This window comes from Hydra viridissima, unplaced genomic scaffold (assembly GCF_058129835.1).
Source record: "Hydra viridissima isolate aposymbiotic clone 2 unplaced genomic scaffold, HvirCarnegie_v1 scaffold_10, whole genome shotgun sequence".
Taxonomy (NCBI): domain Eukaryota; kingdom Metazoa; phylum Cnidaria; class Hydrozoa; order Anthoathecata; family Hydridae; genus Hydra; species Hydra viridissima.
In genome coordinates, this window is record NW_028324309.1 from 15,702,898 (window position 1) to 15,726,039 (window position 23,142).

The following is a 23,142-nucleotide window of genomic DNA, read 5'->3' on the forward strand; positions in this document are numbered from 1 at the left end:
CATACAGCTATAACTTACCTTGATCGAATTTCTATTAAAAATTTTGTGCAATCTATGATTTACCGGGAAGTGAAGGTCAACCAATGCAAGTAAACGGTTTCCTATTTTTGTTTCCACGTTTTGACTGAATGGAGGGTTAAACCATATAATGTTTCGCTTGCGTTTTGTATTTTTAGTGGTGGCAACATGATGTTGATAACTAAGTTTACATTTATAGCCTGCTTTATTTAAAGCCTCTTCGTAAGGTGGAGTAGCATTTTTAAAAATAAGTTCGTTTGATGAAGTGGAAGATAATCTTAGTTCAACAGTGCGAGGTAGTCTTTTGATAACACTTGGTGGATGGTTGGAATCACAGTTGACGTAACTCAGTTCGTTATCACATTTCGAGTAAGGTCGAAAAGAATTATCATTAAGATCAAGTGTCACATCAAGATAATTTACGATTTTCATATTGCATTTGATGGAAATAAGAAAGTCATTACTTTTAAATATTTTCACGAAATGCTTTTTGATTTTTTCCATCTGCTGGCCGTTTTTGTTTTTAAATATTGCTAGCCCGTCGTCACGATATAGCCCGAAATCTTCACTTTTATAATATTGAGAAAGTTGAAATAATAGAAAGATTCCTACTAATTCACATACTTCAGCACCATCGTAAGCCCCCATTGTAACATCGAACTGCCCCCCATTTTTCTTAATCCACGTTTCATTGTTGTTAAAAAGTAAAGATTTTCTTGCATGTTTTATTATTGCTTTTTGCTCCGAGTTTATTAAAAGGTGCTGTTCGACAAAGTTGATTGCAGCGTTGAGAGTTTTTTCACTTATTGAAGGATAAAAATCATTAATGTCAAAAATTAGAAATTTGTAGAGATGCTTGTTTTTAATTTTTTTAAACCAGTCGGTAACATTTAAGGTGCTTTGCCATTGGTTTACAAGGAGCTTACTTTTGAGTTCATTGTTGATTTGAGATAAAATAAATTTGCTTATTCTTCCTACCTCGTTTTTTGCTGGATTTAAGAGTCGAACAGTAGGGTTGTTGATAAAGTTTTCTTTGTGGTCTTTCAATGTAATAAAACATCCAGAAGAACCGTTTATTTTGATTTTACTATAAACATCGTGGTTACGCAAAATGTTATTCCCTTCTTTATTTATTTTGTCTTTTAGTTTTGTGTCACCTTTTTTGTAGGTGGTGGTGATAGCATTAGTTAAAAGGTGGTTATATTCTTCTTTAGATAGCTTGTACATATTTGACGTTTTGTCAGCCTTTATTAGCGATTTATTAGACATTTGTATGGTTTTTATGTCCTTTTTCATTTTATTTTGAAACGTGTTTTTGACTTTTCTAAATTTTATTGTTCTAATTAAATGTAATACGTCCTTTTCGAAAGAAGCCATTTCTTTTATTTGCGGTTATTTTTAGATATAATACATAACCAATCAATATATATATATATATATATATATATATATATATATATATATATATATATATATATATATATATATATATGTAAAATACCACTTATTAACTCATATTAACACTTTGAGTAAAAGTTTAGATGAACATTAAACTGATTTTCATTTCTTATTAGATAATTTAAGAAAAAAAATCTGTATATTAAATGTTTTCAATGAAATAGTTTTTGATGAAATGCATATTGTTGTATTTTGTTAAGAAAATTACATGCTGATTATGCATACACACTTTTAAAAACAAGTTTCTAGTCAACTTTCATAAGCACTAAGCATCATGGTTTAGTTTTTCTATTTTAAACAAATAATAATTACAATAAAAATTTTTAAGTTTTTTAAAAAAAGTCTAATTTTCTGAAGTTTATTTGCAAATGCATAATAATGTATCAAATATATCAAATGTATCAAATGCTGTACCTTTTTATGCATTATTAAAGGAAGAAATTGTTGAAAAGAGTATTACACTTACTAGACTCAGATTACAAATGGCAACAACCATTCAATATTATAGGTACTAATAACACAGAGGTAGCTATATGTCAGGATTGAGCAAAGTTCAATTGGGCGTATCAAGTCAAGAACAAATGATTATTTCAGAGTTTGAACAAAGAATTGCCAAGACTTTTTTAAAGACTTTTCCATTTTTTATATCAGCTACAGAATCAGTGAATGTTTCATGATATGCATTCAAAGATTCAATAGTTCGAGGTGAGTCAGTTTGGCAGAGACTTTTGGAAGGAATATCATTCCAACAACAAGGATGCATACTAAAATATGATTGAATCCCACAAACAGTATATGCCATTTTCATATCACATGAGGGCAAATAATTAACTTCATGAGGTTTGATCAAATTGAGTTGAAGTTGAGTAGAAGGGCCATGTTTTTATACCATTCAGAAAGATTATGGCATACTGCCACTAAAAGATGCTTTTCTGCACCAGAATCTTTGAAATTATTTTCTTTCAGAAGTTGCCTTGAAAAAACCACTTTCCACTATCAATACCTAATTTGACAATAGAACTAGAAATTAGTTCTCTTTTTTCAAATATTTTTTCTAGAATTTTTCTAAAGCTCTTGCAGTACACAATAACTTTCTGCCCAGACACATTAGAGATTGTTGATAAGAAAATCTTTAGAAAGTTCTTGACCAATGTTTAAAAACTTGGCAGGAAAATTTGGCTCAACTAATCTTTGATTTGAGACATTGTTAAATGTAGATGCCAATTTTTTTCATTTTTAAATTAGGGAACCCTGTATTATCCTGCACTTGAACAAGATCTTTAGCAGTCAATATAGAACTTTGTTTGTTTGAGTTTAAAGCTATTCCAAGATGTACTTGAAAAAGGTACCCTCCCCTGTTATTCTTAAGCTCGACAAGAATTGCACTTGATGATGGCTACGGATGGAGATTTCGGGTAAGTAGTATTGCTTCCCTGTGGTTGTTTTAAATGAATATTTTTCACTTGGTGAAGCAGGAGTAGTTGAAAGTACAGACTTGACTATTGCAGCAGATGCATATTCATCCTTGCCAGCTATTTCTCTTAAATTTTGACAAAAAGATGATTTAATGCAAGAATGTGGAATACCTCTGGCAAATATGTTAAAGCAAGCTTATCAACATTTTTCCATATTTGGTTTTTGACTTAATGAGTTGCTAAAGATAGTTTCAGAGGATTTAGCTTGTTTTGACCACCCCTTAACTCTTGCTGTTTGGAAAATACAAAATTCAAATATGCTTGATCTCAAGTAATCTTTGTTTGGGTAATTTTCATGAAATCAAACTAAGGTGGAAAATTTATCTTCTGACCTTCTGAAGCTCTCCTTAAAGATGAACTGCGGCTTTCAAAAATACTTGTTGGAACTCTTGAATAAAAAAAGTTGATGGATGTTTGTAAAACTAAATTATTTTTTCTTTGTTGAGGTCCCTAAGTTTTCTGTTAGCTTTTTCCAAACTTAACACACAGACAGCTTTTCTGTTTTGTTCGTGATATCTTGTAAGTGCCATTTTAAAATTAAAAATGCAAAAACCTGTTCATATGAGAAACCAATTTTCAGTAGTATTAAATGCTTAAAAATCAGTTAACTCTACTTTCACAAGCACCTTAATTTTTAAGTAGTAATGTAATTAAAGCCTATATTTACAAGGTTTTCAACTTTTTTGATGTTGCAAATAATGATATAAAATCATAATTTGTTTATATAGTTGAATGTATTTGTTTACTCTAAAAACATATACTTGAAAAGTGATGCTTGCTATATTGTAAAATTGCAAAATACAGCTGTCATTTGTGGTTGTTACCATAATTATAAAATAATATTTTTTGAACTTAAATTTCTTACTCCTTCAATGTTAAATTTTTTGCGGCTATGTATTATTGTTCCATTGGGTCTACCTTATCATGACTCCAAAGGATTTTTATCAGGTTAGCCAGGTTCACAAGATCTCAAAAAATTCAGGGGTGTAAGGTTTTTCTGAAATCCTATAACTTTGTGTGTCTAAATATATAAATTATTTTAAATTAGATTTTTTTAAAATAACTTATACAGAAATTTTTATTTTCATTGTTATTATTTGTTAAAAATCGAAAAACTAAATCCTGATACTTAACAACGCTATATATTTATACTTAGCTTAAAAGTAATTTGAAGTATGTTTATTTAATCTTCTTGATATTAAATGTTCAAACTCTTTTTATTTTCCCCAAATAAAATCAAACATTAATTTGCAATAAACTGGTAGATCACATCACATTTTATTAAACTGGTTGGCATCAAAAAAATAGCAAAACAAATTGTCAAAAGTTAAAATAATTTCTGTTTTTTAAAAATTTGTTATTATAGGTTATCTACACTTTATCGTTGCTTTCCCATACACACGAGGCAAAAGTAGTTTGCAAACTCAAGTGAGTTTTTTTGTTTGTTTTACACCTAGTACTTTGTTAAATCATTCCCAAGTGGAATCTATTCTTGTAATGATATACAAATAGTGGCTAATTTTTGAGCTTTATTTAAGGATAATTTCCAAGTGAAATCTCTTCTTACAACAGCATACAAACAGTGGCATTTGAAATTTAATTAAATTTAATGAGTTAGTCAGTCATAAAATCTAAGTAAATCTTGCAGCTTGTCTGCTTTATAAAAAAGTACTACTTGCATAATTTTAGAAATTTAGATGCATTTTCTGCATTTAAGAGTTGTAAATAACCAACATTTCACAGCTAATTACAAACTTTAGAAAATACTCTTTAGGCCTTTCTTACCGGTTGAAGTAAAAACCAAAAGCCATGTGGAAGGAGAGGAAGATATTTATGGTAATTTACAAGAAATACTGTAAGTCTTGTTTCTTATTTGTTAGTTTATGTTTTTTAAAGAGATCTTGTAGTATTATAACAAATTAATCAAAGGTATAGATTTATGAAAATTTAGAAGTATACTTTTGAGTTCTTCAAAGTAATTTTTTTTATTCAATTTTAAACACTATTGCTTTGAAAAGTTCTTTCATCCACTAATAAGCAACTAAAGATCACAAGTTTGAAACCAAACCATAATGTAAAAAAATAACCCCGTAATCAAGAACATCCCTGAAACTAATGTGAATCTTTTAAGTTCATTTAGTTCAAAATCTTTTTTTTCACAGTATAATATATAATTGAATAATCACTTCAATGTTAAGCATTTATAAAAGGGTAAAGCATGATAGCAGCTATAGCTACAGACTGTTTCATTAAACACTAATAACTAGAGCTAAATTTACACTTTAAGACCCTTATTATATCTTTGCCTTACCAAAACTAAATATATGGGAGCTTGTTTTCAATTTACACACTGTATATTTCTCTATTTCTTTAAAAAAGCTTGTCTTGTTGTCTTGCTAAAAAAAATGAAGATGCATTTTTTTTTGTTAATGAATTGTTTGTAGAGATAAGAAGGCACCTGATTATTACTCATTTGGTGAAGAAGAGAGCATTTATGATCATGTAGAAAAAGTTGATGAAAAAATTTATGATGATATTATACATCGGGTGAGCTTTAGTTTATTTATTTATTTTTTCTGTTAAATAGCCTCCCTAAAAAGATGAACACACCCTAAAAAGATAATGAGCCCACCACTAAAAGAGTTCTAGCAGTAAACATTAATTTAATGTAAAAAAATTTAATTTAAAGAATAATTAATTTTATTTGCAGTTATCAATTAAAAATCAATTTTGAACAATATTCTAAAAAACATATTACAAAAAGCTGATTTTAATACTATTTTTTTGTAGCCCGTTTTAACTATTGTTTCTGGTGATAAACCTTCAGATAAGCGAGCCCATGTTGTTAATGAAATAATTGAAACAGAAGAAGGATATCTAAAAGCATTAAAAGTCATGGTTGATGTAAGATTAATACTTTTCATTTATAATTTTTAACTTGTTTTTTTGGTGAATTTTTTTTCTTTAAAATTTGGACAACAATTTAATTATATAGTTTTATCAATGATCTTTTCTTTCAAATTTAGTGTTTAAGTTCAAAAAATAGTATAGAACCTGCAAATGTAAATCCTGCAAAACAACATTTTTTTTGGGAAGAAAGTTAAAAAACTGTCTTGTATATTTTTGGCTATGCAAACTTACTCCCATATATTTTTTCAGGAATGTTAAAATTTTCCTGTCATCAGCAGATATAGGGTTTTCAATGTTACAAAGAGATTAAAAATCATGTTTTGTTCTTTAATATTTTCTCTTCTTTTATTCTTGTTTGATTTAACAAATTTATGTTTAAAAATGGTTCATAATTGCTAAACTCAAAAAACAGTCCAATTTTATAAGAGTCTTTTGAAAATATTTTTGTAAGTTTTATTAAAGTCATATTAATATTAATTTTTATGATGTTCTTCTAAAAGTATTGATTCTAAATATTGTTAAGTAGTCAGCTCTCTTTAGTTTAGTATAGTCTCTGAGCTGACTACAACATCTATTCTTAAAATGTATTGATGAAGTATACATTTAGGTTTATATCAAAAATTTAAAAACTCACATGTTGCCAAAAGACAAAGATACGATATTCATGAACACAGAAGTATTTTTTTCTTTTCCTAATTTTTTTTCTTCATAACATTTTTTTAATCTGAAAATAATCATATTATGATATTTTTAAAAAATTCCAAATTTTTTTTTTAAGAGCTACTTTTCAAAATAAACATATAATGAACAATTTTTCATTTTCATATCTTGAATCTTCAATTTTGTTTTTGTTTTTAATTTACATTCCTTAGCAATTGTACGCAATCCATCTTAACTTCAACCGTGAATTAACGTTAAAAAAGTCTGGGGGTGCTAAAAAATTGAATTATCATGTCTTCACATCATATGTAAGTGACAATTACTTTGATAACTATTTACACTATTTTTTAATCCAATTTGTTTAACTTGCGGAATTTGCTTAAGTCTAAAGATCATAAAAGGTATTTTGAAATGTATCAAAAATATTTATCAATACTCTTCTAGTAAAAATATCGTCATTACATTCAACTACTAAAAAAAAGTAATCATTATATTTCACTTTTAAAATATTGAGTAATCATAATAAATGTTTAAACTTAATGTAGTTCAAGAAATTCAAATTAATACTTTTTGTAATAAAAATTTTATAGCTTAGTATAATTTATTTATGTGACTTCTTATAATTTAAACTATATGTTAGAATTAATTTAAATTATAACTTATGTTATAATTTATTTAAATTATACAATTTGGTTCTAATTTATTTTATTTAAATATGAAGCTGCTAAATTTCTTATTTACGTTTATGTTAACTTTTTGAAATTTCTTTTTGAAATTTTGCATTTAGAAAGAGCGGTTTTTAATATATGCCAACTACTGTACAGGTTTACCAGATGCACAGCGGCAGGTAGAGTATTGTGTTGGTCGTCTCTTGTAATTTATCAGTAAAAATATATGGTTATGATCTTTAAAAGCTTGATTAGTGTCTTGAGGATTCCATTTAAATTTTAATATTTTTGTTTTATTAGTAAAAGGCAATATCAAAAAAAGTAGTTTGAAATAAAAGAAACCAATAAAAAAAAACCTAATATTGGTATGCTGTAAATGTCTAAAAGTATTTTTAAAAATATTTCTGAACACTGGTGCAAAATTTGAGCTCACATTTCAGATTTTCTATTTATTTGTTAATGAAGTACTTTTTAATATTAGTATTTACTATGTTTTATTAAATTTTTAGTTAATCATTTAGGTTATAGAGTTGTGCAAAGATTCAACATTTAGGGAAAAAGTGGAAGTAAGCATTTTATATGCATTTGCATGTTGGTGTGATTATTTGCTATCTTCATTTATTTACATATACACACACACACTGAACCGCTAATTTAATGCACCACTTATAAATTCTAACTTATTTTGAAAACTATTTTGTATTTCTCAGATTTATCAATTTCATAAATGATTATGTTTATTGTTATGCCTTCTGTAAATTTTGTTCTGTTTCCCTTATTTAATTTCGAAATTATAGCAGCTTTTTATAAGTAGCATGTTTTGCTGTAGTTAAACCTCACTTCTAAAAGTGAGGTTTACTCACAGTAAATCAAAAAATTCTAGATGAAATTTAAGTTGTGATGAAGTCATGTGTTGCAACTGTTACTTTGTCCAATGAAGGATTAACAAATTGCTAACTTAGTAAAAGATTTGGACTGTCTCATGAAACAGTTGGTAGGGTTCTACAAAAGTTTGTAGAGACCAATGATCATGCTAGAAAACTTGGCCCAGGCAAACTATGAGCTACCAATGTCATGGAGGACCAATTTTTAATGCTTTAAACACTGAGAGAACAGTTTACTGCTGCACGAAGTATCCAAATACAACTTGCTAAGGTTCATGGAAATGCTCTTAGTCAAGATACCATAAGAAGAAGACCTTGTGTTTTAAATTTACCACCTTGGACAGCAGCTACTGGTCCCAGATTGTCTGTAGACCATTGAAGAAATAGACTGACTTTTACAAGAAGGCATATGAATAGGAAAATTCATGATTGGGGACAGGTCTTATTTACAGATGAGTCAAGGTTTGCCTTGTAAGTTCTGATCACTGCCCAAGAGTGTACAGAAGACCAAATGAAAGATATGCTTTTAACATTTGAGAAACCACTTTATATGGAGACGGCTCAGTGATGGTATGGGGCTGAATATCTTTAACAGCTCGCATGGAGCATTTTATTGTTGGTAGTGGACATCTGACTTCTCAACAATGCATAGCTGACATTTTAGAACCTTTTGTGGTACCTTTTGCACCATACATCGGAGATGGATTCCTTCTTTTACAGGATAATGCTAGACCACATATGGCATATATTGTTACTGAATACTTAAATAATGTTAATATTCAAGTTTTGAAGTGCTAACAGACAACTTGTAGTCCAGATATAAACCCAATAGAGCATCTTTGGGACATAATGGGATGCCGTTTTAGAAGCCAATGTACACCACTTAACAGCCAAGACAAGCTGTGACAAAGTCTTATCCATGTGTGGAAAGATATCCCTCAAAAAATGATTAGATCTCTAATTGAAAGTATGTCACAGCGCTGTCAGGCTGTAATAACATCAAGAGGTGGTAACACGAGTTATTGATAAGTTAAAAATGTTTCAATTTCAGCTGTATTAGTGTGCATAACAATAATAATTGTTTTACTTTATTTTGTTAAACGAACCATATCTTTGGTTTCAGTTTTTTTTTCACCATCCTCAAAATGCGGTATCATTGAAATAATTGTGTTCATGTGTTCTATTCTTATTATGTTTGTCAAGATACATGATAGTATTGACGACAGTTAAACTATAATGTATAACCGAAATGTATAAGTGGTGCATTAATTTTGCGGTTAAGTGTGTGTGTGTGTGTATATATATACACTTTAAAAAATACAAAAATACTTTTTATTGTAGAATAGTTTAATATTGCTATATAAGTTTATTTACTTTTACTAAAATAAAAAAGATTTTTTTTTTCCATGTTAAAGTCTAAAAAATAAAACCCAAATTAATACTATTCAGTTCCAGAAAATTATTTCTCAAATATTTGCAGTTTAAAGAATTTCATTTGCCTACACTTATTTTTTTTCCGTAAAAGCCAAATACAAAAGACTTTAAAAGCCATAGTTTTGGTGAACATTGTAAAATTCTTGTTTGTTTCTTATCTTTCTAAAATAAATTCTTTATTGTAATTATTAAATTCTAAATATTTTGTATAAATTTTCTATAAATTCTACAAACTTTAAGCAAGAACAATGCATTATTGCTTTGATCACTAATTAATTTATTGCATTGTCTGCAGTCACTGTGGTATAAAATTGACAAATTATTTGGTAACTTCAGTTGTGATATTGTTCTATTTTCTTTTCATGACAAGTTTTTACTTGATAATTTTATTGCCTTGAATTTTCTAATTCAAATGTTCGATTGAAATAAGGTCTGGAGACAGAACATGCCATTCATTTGTTGGGTGCTTGAGAGTAGGTTTTGTTTGAATGTACCTTTGTAGGCATATTGGTTCATTTTTTTGTCAATGAAAATTAGTTTTTCTACACCAGAAGCAGCCATAAAGCTCCATACCATTATGGAACCACCTCCATTTTAAACTTGTTGTCATTAAATTTTTTTGAACATTAAGAAAATTACATCAGAACATTAAGAAAATTTGCATCAGATCTAGGTGTATCTTGCAGAACTGTGATTAATCACTTTTTATGCAATAGACAAAGTAAGTGAGCTTGATCAATTGGTTCCACACTATTTGTCTGATTGGAACTAAAAATACGCTTTTCATCTAGCAGTTTCCCTAATTTATTATAGATGAATAATCACCTGACTGGGTACCATTGTGACTGGGGATGAAAAGTAGGTGCTCCACATAAATGTCAAGTGCAAGTAGTTATAGATTGATGCTAGAACATCAGCACAGACACAGTCTAAAACTGAGCGACCATGTTGTATATTTGGTGGGATAGTGAAGGCATCAATTACTGGGAGATACTTACACCAAAAGTATCTAATAATCTGTGTGTAACAAGTAAACTAATTAGGAGCAAAAATCACAAAAATGCCTGAAGAAAGTTCAAGTCCTATATTACTAAACGCTGTATTGTGAGATGAACTCACAAGAAACTGACGGAGTTAGGGTTGGAAGTTTTTATCAATTTACCTTATTCTCTGAACCACGATTGTGTGTTTAATAAGAATTCCAAAAAACCAAGGGAACTTTTTTCAAACCCAAGCATTTGCAACTTATTTTGATTTATGATATAATTCAATCACTTAATTGAATGAATCTTACTGACCAAGGGTTTATTTGTTTAAATTTAGCTTTGACTACTTGCTTTCAGAACATTATCCCCCTGCAACTTTTATTGCAGAAATCTTTGATTTTACTTTGACTTCTTGAATTATTGCATTTTCTAATTGGTTGTATTTCACAATAATTGTAATTGCGAACCACAAGTATAACTCAACTGGTTATCATTGTCAACAGAATCAGTACAAAATCAAAAGCAAAAAAAAAACGCGTAAATTAACAGTTGGCCGATTACCTTTTATCATTTTGGTAAATCTCATGATGTCATCATGTTGTTAAAACAGTAATTATGCATTACATTTACCAAATATATATTCAATTTTTTTTTCCTCACCCTAAGAATTCGGATTTGCTAAATCTAAATGGTATGTGAACAATGAGAGAATGTTTATTTTCGCTTGATAAAGGAGCAAAATTGTTTTTAAAGTTTTTGTATATTTTATTAACCTTTGTTTTACTCATTTCTTTAGGCCTGCAACAAAACAGCTGATAGAAAGTTTCCTTTACAAGAACAGTTGGTTGTACCTTTCCAGAGAATTCTAAAATATCCATTACTACTAAGGGTTTGAATTTTACTAAATCTTTACCTCAGAGCCAAAATGCCTTAAATGCCAATTTTTGGCCAAAATAGACTTAACTACATTTTGTCATCACCACATTATTTTAAATATATCAGTCTCTAGATCATATTTGTTACAGTTATGGAAGTAAGACTGAAATGCAGATATGTAATAAATAATAAAATTTAGTTTTATAATACACTAAAATAAAAGTTTTGTCGTGAAACTTTAATCTTAAGTTATCCCAATTAAAATATGTTTTATACATAAGTTAAAAGAGAATTTTTTCTTGTCTAATATGACTAATTACTTTAAGTGAAGATATTTTACTATTTTTAATATATTTTCCCTAAAACAAACATTTCTCATTTAGCAAACCAAACTTTGCTAAATAAGAAATGCAATTGTTCAATCTATTTTGAGAACTCTAATAATAAAAACAGTGATTAAGTTATGGTAAAGCAACAGGTGCAACTCCAAAAATAAACTACTGTAATAAAGTAAAGTTATGAATTGGTTGGATATAAATAGTATTATATTTATAATATTATATTTTGAGTTATTGGAACCTAAGCAAGCTGTTTATGCCATTGATTAATTATCTTAGGATGGTATCCTTGCATCTAAGGGTGGTATCCAAGACTTACCTACAAGATGGCAAAAGGCTATCAATTATTTTTTTAAATTATTTTAATTATGACTAATTATTTTAATTATGGCTAAGATATTTAAACTTCTTTTGAAGTAAAAAAAAACAACAAACAAACAAAAAAAAAAAACACAAAACTTTTGCATTAACCAGTTGAGAACCAATGATTCTTAATTTACTATAAAGTATTCTTGAGTTTTTTGATCTTCTGTTACCAAGACATTTTGGCTCTCTGCTACCAAAATATTTTTTGTTAAAGTTTTTATAAATGTTAAGGACAGTAATTATTTTATCTAGCAATCTTCAATGTTATTTCTTTATTTTATTCATTTAGAAGTTGTTAAAATGTTGACTTCGTCTTGTCAACAGAGCTCTGCAGATAAATTTGACAAAATAAGTTTATTATACTTAGGATCTCAAAAAACAGACTCCAAATGATCACGAGGAAAGAGAAGATGTTGAAAAAGCATTTGATGCAGTAGATGTAAAAAAAATATATTTGAATAAAATATATATTTTGAATGAAAGTCTTTGTAAAGATTTACTGATTTATTAAGGTGAAGCTTTTCATCTATATCTTTTTAGGATATTGCACGCTTTATAAATGAGTTTAAGAGAGACTCTGAAATGGTGAAACTTATCAATCAAGTAGAAACCAGGTAAGAATATGCTATTAATTGATCTAACAAATTACTTTGTTAAATTAAAGATTTAGACTTTTTTTTTTTTTTTTTCATTATAAAAAAGTGTGGTTTTTATTAAATCTGTATAGCTTATTAAATCATGGGGTATTGTTCTATTTAATGCCTACTCTCTTTCAAAAGTTCAAATTATTGGGTTCTGAGTTAAAGTGTGTGATAATCATTAACAATTCAAAATCAAACTCTTAAATAACTATTTTTATTTTTAAAAATAGATTTTTGTCTATTTTGTCTAATGAAACTAAGATAATTACCCACTTATTCTGTTGATCATTTTTGTTAATTTCTTCACACAAATGTAATAGTTGTTATAACTGTAAAGATTATAGCATGTTTAATGAAAAAATCCAACTTTATGAACAGTGAACCAACTTCCAATATCCAACTTTATAATAACCTTTGGGAAAGCTGATTCAGGGCGGCCACTTAAAATCTTTTTTCTAAACATTAAGAATTTCTAAGAGAATTTTTTCAATAATTTTTAGGTTCATAAAAAGTTTAGTCATATTGGTCTTTATGACAGTGAACCAACTTCCAATATCCAACTTTATAATAGTGAACCTTTGGGAAAGCTGATTCAGGGCAGCCACTTAAAATCTTTTTTCTAAACATTGAGAATTTCTAAGAGAATTTTTTCAAAAATTTTTAGATTCATAAAAGTTAAGTCATATTGGTCTTTTTCTGAGAGATTTGTAATCTCTCAGAAAGAAATGGGAAAAAGAAATCTTCAACCCAACAGTTTTTTTTTTTAACTTATTACAGATAAAGCAAAATCAACAAAGTTTGACTAAAAACTGAAGGTAATTTTAAAAAAAGGTATGAGTCTTGTTAGTTATCAGCCTTTACAACAGAATAGGAAGATAGGTAAATATGTTTGCATGTTACTTTTCAAAGTAGATTCTTGATTCTCATTCATGATCTTTGATAAAAAGGTCACCAATGTAACTTTATAATATATGTAAACCATTATTCTATGTCAATCTTGCACAACACCAGACCCATTTGTCTATAGGAAATGCAGTGGTTTAGATAAAAAAATATATATATATTTTAGGTCAAAATACATTGATAGTTTAGTTGCAAATATCCACCTCATTATTTTCATTTAAATGACTATACATTTGTAATAAATTTAGTTTGGAATAGGACCTACATAAGTTGTAGCTGCAACTTTAATTGTACTCAAGCTCACATATACCCACTGATATCCAAAATAATTTAGTTTGGAATAGCACCTACATACGTTGTAGCTGCAACTTAAATTGTACTCAAGCTCACATATACCCACTGATATCCAAAATAATTTAGTTAGGAATAGGACCTACATAAGTTGTAGCTGCAACTTAAATTGTACTCAAGCTCACATATACCATAATACATATGACACTATACATAAGCTCACATATACTGTATATACATATATACATATATAAGATATCCAAAATAATTGAAAAAATTGTTGGTAATATACCAAATCTAGCAAATTTGAATTTGAATGGATTTGTAATACAGTATAGCATAAAATCAAAAACATAAGTTGCTTAAACTTTTTGACGAGTGGTATGATTTAAATAACACCAAGTTCAACAAATCCTATGATTAAAAACAAAATTATGTTTGTCACAAATATTTTTCTGTTTAAAATGTTATTTTCTGACTAATTCTTTATTATATTGATTAGGAAGTTTCTTTTGTTTTATTTCAAATGTTTTCTTGTTTTTTTTTAATCAGTGTGAAGTATGATAGCAATTGGCAAGGGGTATGAGTTTTTGTTAAGATTTTACTATAGATTCTTATGTTTATTATATATTTATTCAAGATGTTTTAAGTTTTATTTGTTTCAGAAAAAATTTTCTTATTTAAATTGTTTATAGTGTTTTTTGTTTTTTAATTTTTAAGTTTTACAGCTTATTTATTTATTAGATTTCATTAATTTTTCAAAGAAATGTTAAAGCTAAAAATTGTTCACCTATTTGTTGTTGTATATAGGGAAAACTTAGTCAGTATGGCAAGCAGATAAAAAATGGCGACATTCAAGTGAAGTTTGATAGCAATGATAGAAAAATTTTAAAGTAAGAAATTATTCTATTTGATGCTTTAAATCCAAAGTTTGTTTTTAAAATTTTGCTTTTGAACATGATTTTTTGTTATAGAAGTTACTAAAGTAGTGTTTTAAAACAGAGAATATTCAAAACAGAGAACTTTCTAAGCAAGCCCTAAAAAAATTACTCAGAATATTCTGTTCATATTATCACCTAAAGTCTAAGTTTAAGTGTTCAAAACTGCTGTTCAAACTGTTATAATATTATAGTTTAAAAAACCAATATAGGGTGGGGTGGTGTTTTAGTTGGTCACAATATATAAAATTGCATACATTTTACTTAGTTCATTTCAGTGCGAGTTTCTGGTGCTTTGAGTTGTCTATTTCCATTGCAACTGCTTATTTAAACTACTCTTCTATTGCTGTTGAAGCTTTTGGCCTTCTATAAAATAACAGATAAATAAAGTTCTTATAAAATAGTTCTATACTTTAAAGAAGTCAAATAACTATAGTGTTTAACTTTAAAAATCGATTGTCTTCCAATAATCATCATCAGTTGATTGGTTTAAAATGCTGTTGTTAAGAGTTGTTTCGATAATTCTTAACTGATCTTTGCTGTCCTGACTATAACTATCACTTTACAACATAGTACACAATAACTTATCAGAAAGGTTTTTAATTCATGAGTTATTATTTGTGAACTTGCTGTTGAGACATTTGTCAGTTTTACAAGTGTTATGCAGCTTTTCCATCATCTTGACAACTTGCTTGGCAATTATATTTGAGCAAGGAACATCAAGCACTGATTGTTCCTGTATCCAGTGGGTGGAGATACATCTTGAGGAGTCCTCTGTATGTCGTAAGTACCTTTGAGCTGATATCTCCATTTCAGAAATTATATATTTCACAGAGGTCAAAAGAAAACTTGAAATCGTCCCTCCATCTTGGGTTTTCACGTGTTAATACCTTTTATCTGTTAGAATAAGTTTTTTGTAAGTCCTCATATCCTTCTGAAATGTCTTAAATGAACTGATAGTTGATGTTAGGTGATCTTGAATCTATTGGGAACAATGAATTCAACAAGCGCCAAAGAACTTGGTTAAGAATGTGGTATTGACAACCAATAAACTGAGGTTTATCTAGACCCTTTTGTCTGAACTGTCTCTGGAGTCTAGTAATAACGTTTTTGTGACTTTTACTGATTGCTGTAGTGTTAGAAATAATCATTTTGACACTGGATTGTATTCATCCAGTAGGGCTCGTAGTGGAATAAAGATATTCTCAGCTGATCCACTGTCACAAGCCAAAATGCTAAGATTGAGAGATCTTGTAGAATTCTTCAAACAGACCACTTGATATTCTTTGTTGTAAATTCTCTTCCTGTCAAAATCCCTCTTTAGTAATAAGTTTCTTCAGCTGTGGTTTGATTTTGTCTTCATCCTTGATCACTCAATGTTAAATTCTTGATTGTGATGGTGTGGGTACATCTTTATCAACTAAGTTTTGTAGAACAGTTGATGATTTCTTTGTTAACTAGGAGACTTTTGACACCTAATGGCAGTAGATTTTGGTGTTTGATTCTTTTTCTTCAAAGGGGGGGGGGGGGGGGGGAAGTAAAATCATCAGAAAGGGAAAAAAAAAATTTTTTTTTATTTTGTACTAACTTTAACTTTATGATACAACTTGTAAATGATATATAATATAATATGTTATAATGTTATATTATATATTGTAATGAAATTCTAACCTGTTTAAAAGTTAAAATTTAAAAATTATGTTCTTAAACAAAATGGCGGATATTTCTTAATGTGGAATTTATGTCTGATTGGTAGACTTTTGAAAAAGGTTTTGTTAATATTGCATTTTATATTCATTACAGAAAACATGTATTTCAATGTTGGTAAAGTGATAAGTGAATTATCAATAGTTTCTACATTTTGTTTTTTGCTTTTGTGGAGACATGGTATGTTCTGATAATGCTCCTCACTTCCATCTAAGTAGTTTGTACTCAGTTTTTTAATATGTTCTGCAGAATAATCAACAGTGTTTTACCATCTTTGCCTTTGAAAATGTTTATAGCTTTCAATTTTTTATTGTTGAAATTCTGTGTATATGTCTTAGCTATCTAATCAACAATGATTAGATGACAGCTTTGTTGTACTAAGAAATTCAGAATTTACAACCCTATTGCCTAAAAAATTAAAAGGGAATATTTGTGCAAAAGTTTTTTTTAGATATCTTTTTGCTAAAAATTAACCCTCAGGTTTTAAAACTTGGTCAGTAAATAATGCTAATGGTATTATTTTAGAACACAGGTGCTGTTCTACTTTTATTAGATATTTGAGTATCAAATACTTCAGAAGATTATTGTACATACTGAAGCTGTGCCAGAGAGCATCAAGAGCTGATAAAGTTATGAAACTTCAACAGCTGTTTTTAAGTGGTTTTTGTACAAATTGAACTGCTCTTGTAAGATAACAACTTTTATTGCATACAAAATTATCTATTCTACATGCTTTGTGAACTGTTGACAAAAGTTGAATGATTTTGACTTATCATTATCGTCTAGATAAAACAAGCATAATTTGATAAATTATTATAATCTTTGTTATTTATCTTCTGTTAATTATTATAATCTTTGTGCTGTAAATCAGCTTACCGATACTTGTAGTCTTCTCCTTCTGTAATCAAAATTAGTTTTTTCTGAATCATTTTTAGATTTTTTTATCATCAGTTTAGAATACAAAAGCAAGTGTGTTTTTTCTTAGCAAAATATTTATTTACAACATCTTATGTCTAACTTATGTCTGCTGTAGCGTAAAATAGATACTTTGCTCCTATCACCCCCAAGTTCTAAAAAATTTTATTTTAAAAAGGAAGTGGCACTTTTTGCTCACACTTTAAATTCTTTTTTTGATGTTCCACATCATTTACTTGCTTTTCTAATTGACATCAATTAGAAAAGTTGACATTAATGTTGTTTAAAGCATATTCCTTCTTCTGTCCGTTTTTAACATGAAAATGTTAAGATAATCCTTGTATAGATAAATATGCTTAAAAACCAACAGGGAACTGAAATCTTACTTTCCCTAAATTATTTGCCAGGAATATGAAAAACAAAGACATCAAAGAATTATGCTGCAGGGTTAAAGTGATGCTCATACTAAATATGCATTTTAAAATTTCATTTGTCATAGTTTAAGAAGCAATCAAGTTTGATTGTTTTTATGATTGGAAAAAATACACTTACAATATTCATTTTTTAGAAGCCAATTGCAATAAAGTCAGTTAGAAAGTGTTTTTTTTTTATGGAAATCTGTTTGATGTCATGTAATTAGGCACGTTATAACTGAACATGTATAAAAACATTTAAGATTGGTTTGAAGTTAAAATTTTACTCTGTAGTATGCTCACACAAAAAAAGTGATCTGTGTACCGTTTATAAAACTGCACACATTTTGCATGCCTTGATTATATAGAGTAAAGGAAAATATTTATAAAACTAGACATTCAAAAATTAATTTTAGATGTTTATTGTAAATTATTCCAGGGCTTGCTTCAAAATATCTTAGGCAAAAAATGATCCTTGGATACTTGTGATATCTGTATAGTTTCAATGCTAAACATGTTTCACTTTCATATTTTAGGCGATATGCATTTTTATTTGAACACTGTATGTTGCTGTGTAAGAGTCGAGGTGATACTTATGATGTCAAGGAATTTTTTGATTTGAAGAAGGTTAAACTTGGTAATATACAGCCTGTTGGAAGAGGGAAGGTAAATATTAAAAAAGAGCCATATTATTAGTTTTATTTTTGAACTTGCAAAAGTTAAACAGTCAAAATTTTTTTGCATTTAGTTTAGTAATGGTTGGTTGATACAATTCGTCTCAAGTGATGGAGGTAGCTGTTTTTTTTATTTTGTTGAAATTGTTTCCTGTGACTTTTGTTTTAAAATTTTTTTTTTGAAAATGAAAAGAAAGTGTTAGTTAAAGGAATCTATAACCTATTAGAACATGAAAATAATGACTCTAACAAGTGTTTAACTTAATCTGACCCTAGCTATATATAGTGGTATGCTTTAGTGACAATATATCTATATTAAAAAAAAAAGTCTATAACAGTAAAAAACATCTATAGCAATATATATAACAATATATTGTAATAGATGTTTAAAAAATTTGAAGAGAAGAAATCATTACTAAAAAGTAAAGTTTTAATATTTGATAGTTTCAGCCACCTATTAGGCCTATGAAGCCCAAAATAATGTCAAGTGTCTTCATTTCAAAAGAGCTTCCTATAGACAGTTAAAACTTTTGTCATGTTTTTACTTCTTTGTTTTAGTCTAGAAAATTTTGTTACAATTGTGTTCTCTTTAGCTTTCACACTTATTCTTATAAAAAATAAAATTATATATTTGTATAATTTCTAACATCTGATTCTGCTTGCTAGTTTTTAGACTCCTTTTCCTCAAAAACACTGGTTTTTCAAAATGGTCTAAAAAATTTCTCAGGTTGTCAATGGCTACTGAAAGATTAATATAAAAAAAGCCAGACTCGACTGGCATTATGTCTCTTGTAGGGTTTGTACAGGGTCTGAAACCTGGAAATTCACTGATTTTCGGCAAAAGTCAGAAAGAAAACCCATTTTTAAATCTCTTTTGTTTTTGTTAGAGCGAAGTTCTTTTGGATAAGCTTAAGGATGGCATGCAACCTTCAGTGCTTTGGAACAATCAGAAGTTATTTACAGTGCAAACAATACACAATAATCAGAACAACCAAATTTATAGACAGGGAAGAGAAGACATCCCAGTGAATGAGCGAATAGCTTATCACCATCAAAAACCAGAATCTGTAATGCTTTAAGCAGGTGTAACCTCAACACCCCTTATCTTTATTGAAGAGGGTGTAAAAATAGACCAACATGTTTACTTGAAATTATTAAAGGAGCAATTGATTCCTTGGATCAATAGGATGTTTGAATAGACTTAAATCAATCTCCAACAAGATAGAGCCACATCTCGTACCACAAATGTTATTCAAGATTGGTAAAAGTATTTATGGCCTCCCTCTTCACCAGATTTAAATCCAATGGATTTTGCTATATGGAGTATTTTGAAGACAATTTATGTTCATCCTCTCACCAAAGTCGCTGAAAATCACTGAAACCTAAATTAAGGGATTGCTGGCACAAAATTTCACCAGAAACCATCTGTGCTTCATGTAATCAGTTTTCTGAGAGATTAAGGCAAGTCGTAAATGCTAAAGAATGTTGCGTCAAAAAATAACTTGTTATTTACATTTGTATAGCTATGTACTTTATTTATGCAAAAAATTAAATCATGTTTCCTTATTTTTTTGAAGTTACTTAAATAAAGTTTATGATACATTTGGTCTGATCACCTTGTATATCAGTCATTTTAAAAAAATTGACTTTAAAATAGTATTTATTTTTAGACCTACAAAATTATAAGATTCCAGAAAAATGTGTGCAATACCTCATATATATATTATTTTGTTTCAACCCTTCAAGGCATAGTACTGAATTGCCATTCAATTTAATCTGTTAAACTTATTTTTCAAAAATAATAAATTTTGTATTTTTATATAAACACCATACACTGCGTAGGTACAGTGTAAAATCCATTTTTATAATCCATGTCTCATGTTGGTAGAAAGCTTCTCAGAAAGAAATGCCTTTGTTTGAGACTTCGATTTGTTTTTTTTGTTTGTTTTTATTTCAATAGGAATTCCACATACTGTATATACCAGTGTATAAAATGAGAATTTCGACCATTCAGAAAAAAAACACACACACAAACCCACACAGAATGGTTCACAAAAGTGATCTTGAGTTAAAATCCAGGTTATTTATCATATTAATGTCTTTTGACAGTAATATTAAAAAAAAACAAAACCCAAACCTCTGTAATTTTCAATCCATGATCCACTCTACTAATCACATACTATTAAACCTGCTAATTTTTTTACATAAAGGTGAAATCACTAATTTTGCTGCTATGATTACTCATCAAGCATGTGTTGATTAGCATTGAACTTTTTTGAATTTTTTATTCATTTTTAGGAGTAAAGTTTGTATTCTTTTTAGGAGTAAAGTTTGCATTCATTTTAGGAGTAAAGTTTGCATTCATTTTAGGAGTTAATTTATGTAAAAATCATCTAAAAGTTTTTTTCCTTTTTAAAAAAGTAAGTTGTAAAATGAAATTTATTTGATATAAAAATTACTAATTATAAGTTATATTTTTTCTATTTTCTTTTGTCATACATACTATATTATATATTGTAAACTGCTATTAATTGTATATATTTTATGTTGTATACAACATAAAGTGCTTTATATTTATTAAAAGTTTAATGAAAAAATATAACACAAAATTATAACACATTAATCTAGTTGGTTTAAAATTCTATAAAAGTATCAAATTTTACAATAAGTTTAATTTGTGTCACTCAGAAAAATTTTAGTATTATTCTTATTCTATAATAAAACTTTGATGCATTCTTCTTGTTCTTATAGAAGCAAAAAATTGCACCATGTTTGCTAAAACACAAGCTGAAAAATTACTTTGGGAAACAGAAATTTCCAGATGCATGTATGTTTCTTTAACTATCTTTCTGAATCTTTTTTATGTTAAAATGTTTTTTTTAAAAAAAAAAATAATTTTTATACAGTTTTAGATTTAGTTCAAGCTAAAAGAACAATAATTTTTCCCAAAAAATTTTGTTTATAAAATCAGAACAAAGTTAATTTGAAATTTGCCTTTTTCCAAAGCTTTTAATTGATTTAGTGCTAAATAAACTTCACCACTTGTGACAAGGATCACTTTCCTGGTCACAAAGAAAAATTTCCCAGGAGTCATTGTTTATATTTTTTAAACAGTAACAAAGTAACACTTTGTAACCAGAAGAAAAGTTAGGGCCTCATATCATTCAAGGATCCTGAAATAAACAATTGTTTTATTGTTTGTAAGCAATTGATTGAAAAAGTATTCAATTTATAAATTTTAATATAAGTTTGTTTGTTTAACTTTATTATTTCTATTATTATTATTATTATTATTATTATTATTATTATTATTATTATTATTATTATTATTATTATTATTATTATTATTATTATTATTATTATTATTATTATTATTATTATTACTATTATTATTATTATTATTATTATTATCATTATTTTTTTTTTTATTATTATTATTATTATTATTTTTTTTTTTTTTTATTATTGTTATTATTATTATTATTATTATTATTATTATTATTATTATTATTATTATTATTATTATTATTATTATTATTATTATTATTATTATTTTTATTATTATTATTATTATTATTATTATTTTTATTATTATTATTATTATTATTGTTATCTATATTTAATTTTTTTTTTTTTTTACAGAGAAGCTGTTACTTTATCATATTTGAATGGAAAGTTAGGTACACTTTAACTTAATTGATTAGCTTGTACTTTTTCCTTCTCAAATTTTTATTATTTTATCCCTTGTTTTATGATATTAAAATCTTTTAGATAAGCATTCTTTTGAATTGACAACATTTGAAGTTCCTCAAATTTGCTCTAAGTGCTCAAAATTACTGAGGTACAGTTTCATGTTTTGAGCTTTTATTGAACAGTTTTCCCATTTTTCTCAGTATATGTTATAATACTTAAAGTCTTTCTGTTTGTTCATGTACAAGTATCTTTTTTTTTTTCATTTTAACTTTTTATTAAACTTGTATATCACAGAGCAAGCCTATAAAATGATAGTTTAATAATGATATTTGTTACACACTGAGTTTATAACTCCTGTGTAATTTCCTTCACCCAAAACTTTTGCATCTTTTATTTAAGAACATTTTAATTGTTTTAAGCTCTGACAACTCATTTGTGAGCAACAATGAGCTTGTGGCAAATTTCCAAATCTATATGGAGTTGAAGTCAAGTTAATTTAGGATACAAATAAATGTTTCCATGTTCTGTTCTTGTATCCATATCATTACAGGTTTATCAGTGTGACAGAACCAACATGGATAATAATTCTCTGCCATTAATTTCGATGAAGTTTATCTTGCAACACTTGATGACATTCATTCTTTTCCCAGTTGCAAACATGCATAACCCACTTCGTCCAGCTGCACACATAGGGGCTATTATGGGGGTTACATGGATTAGGCCCTGAGATTAACAAACCAGTTTCTCAGGATGCATATAAATTTTAATTGTGCCTTTTATCATTCCATATTTGTGAATTGTTCATGCAGATCAATCCCTGTATTTACAGCATTACTAAATTTGCTTTCGAATGTGCAGCTTGGTCATTGGTTTCTTTAGAGGTTTTCTTTAGAG

General features: G+C 27.9%; 1 protein-coding gene across 2 annotated transcripts in view; it reads left to right on the forward strand.

The window, feature by feature from the left end:
- Positions 1-23,142, forward strand: part of LOC145181254 (proto-oncogene vav-like) — a 29,652-nt gene that overhangs the window by 2,537 nt on the left and 3,973 nt on the right. The window contains exons 3-21 of one of the 2 annotated variants that reach the window (XR_016456126.1): positions 4,318-4,379; positions 4,726-4,806; positions 5,396-5,498; positions 5,742-5,855; positions 6,469-6,537; positions 6,734-6,829; positions 7,309-7,368; positions 7,711-7,755; positions 11,290-11,382; positions 12,441-12,512; positions 12,614-12,687; positions 14,461-14,488; positions 14,719-14,801; positions 18,418-18,547; positions 18,630-18,672; positions 19,443-20,016; positions 21,307-21,382; positions 22,198-22,235; positions 22,327-22,396. Coding sequence is in view for 1 of the 2 variants with exons in the window: in XM_090099465.1 (XP_089955591.1) it covers positions 4,318-4,379; positions 4,726-4,806; positions 5,396-5,498; positions 5,742-5,855; positions 6,469-6,537; positions 6,734-6,829; positions 7,309-7,368; positions 7,711-7,755; positions 11,290-11,382; positions 12,441-12,512; positions 12,614-12,687; positions 14,461-14,488; positions 14,719-14,801; positions 18,418-18,547; positions 18,630-18,672; positions 21,307-21,382; positions 22,198-22,235; positions 22,327-22,396 (1,337 nt within the window). In the remaining variant the exon portion in view is untranslated. The remainder of the gene's footprint in view (positions 1-4,317; positions 4,380-4,725; positions 4,807-5,395; positions 5,499-5,741; positions 5,856-6,468; positions 6,538-6,733; positions 6,830-7,308; positions 7,369-7,710; positions 7,756-11,289; positions 11,383-12,440; positions 12,513-12,613; positions 12,688-14,460; positions 14,489-14,718; positions 14,802-18,417; positions 18,548-18,629; positions 18,673-19,442; positions 20,017-21,306; positions 21,383-22,197; positions 22,236-22,326; positions 22,397-23,142) is intronic. The other variant, XM_090099465.1, reaches the window with a different exon arrangement.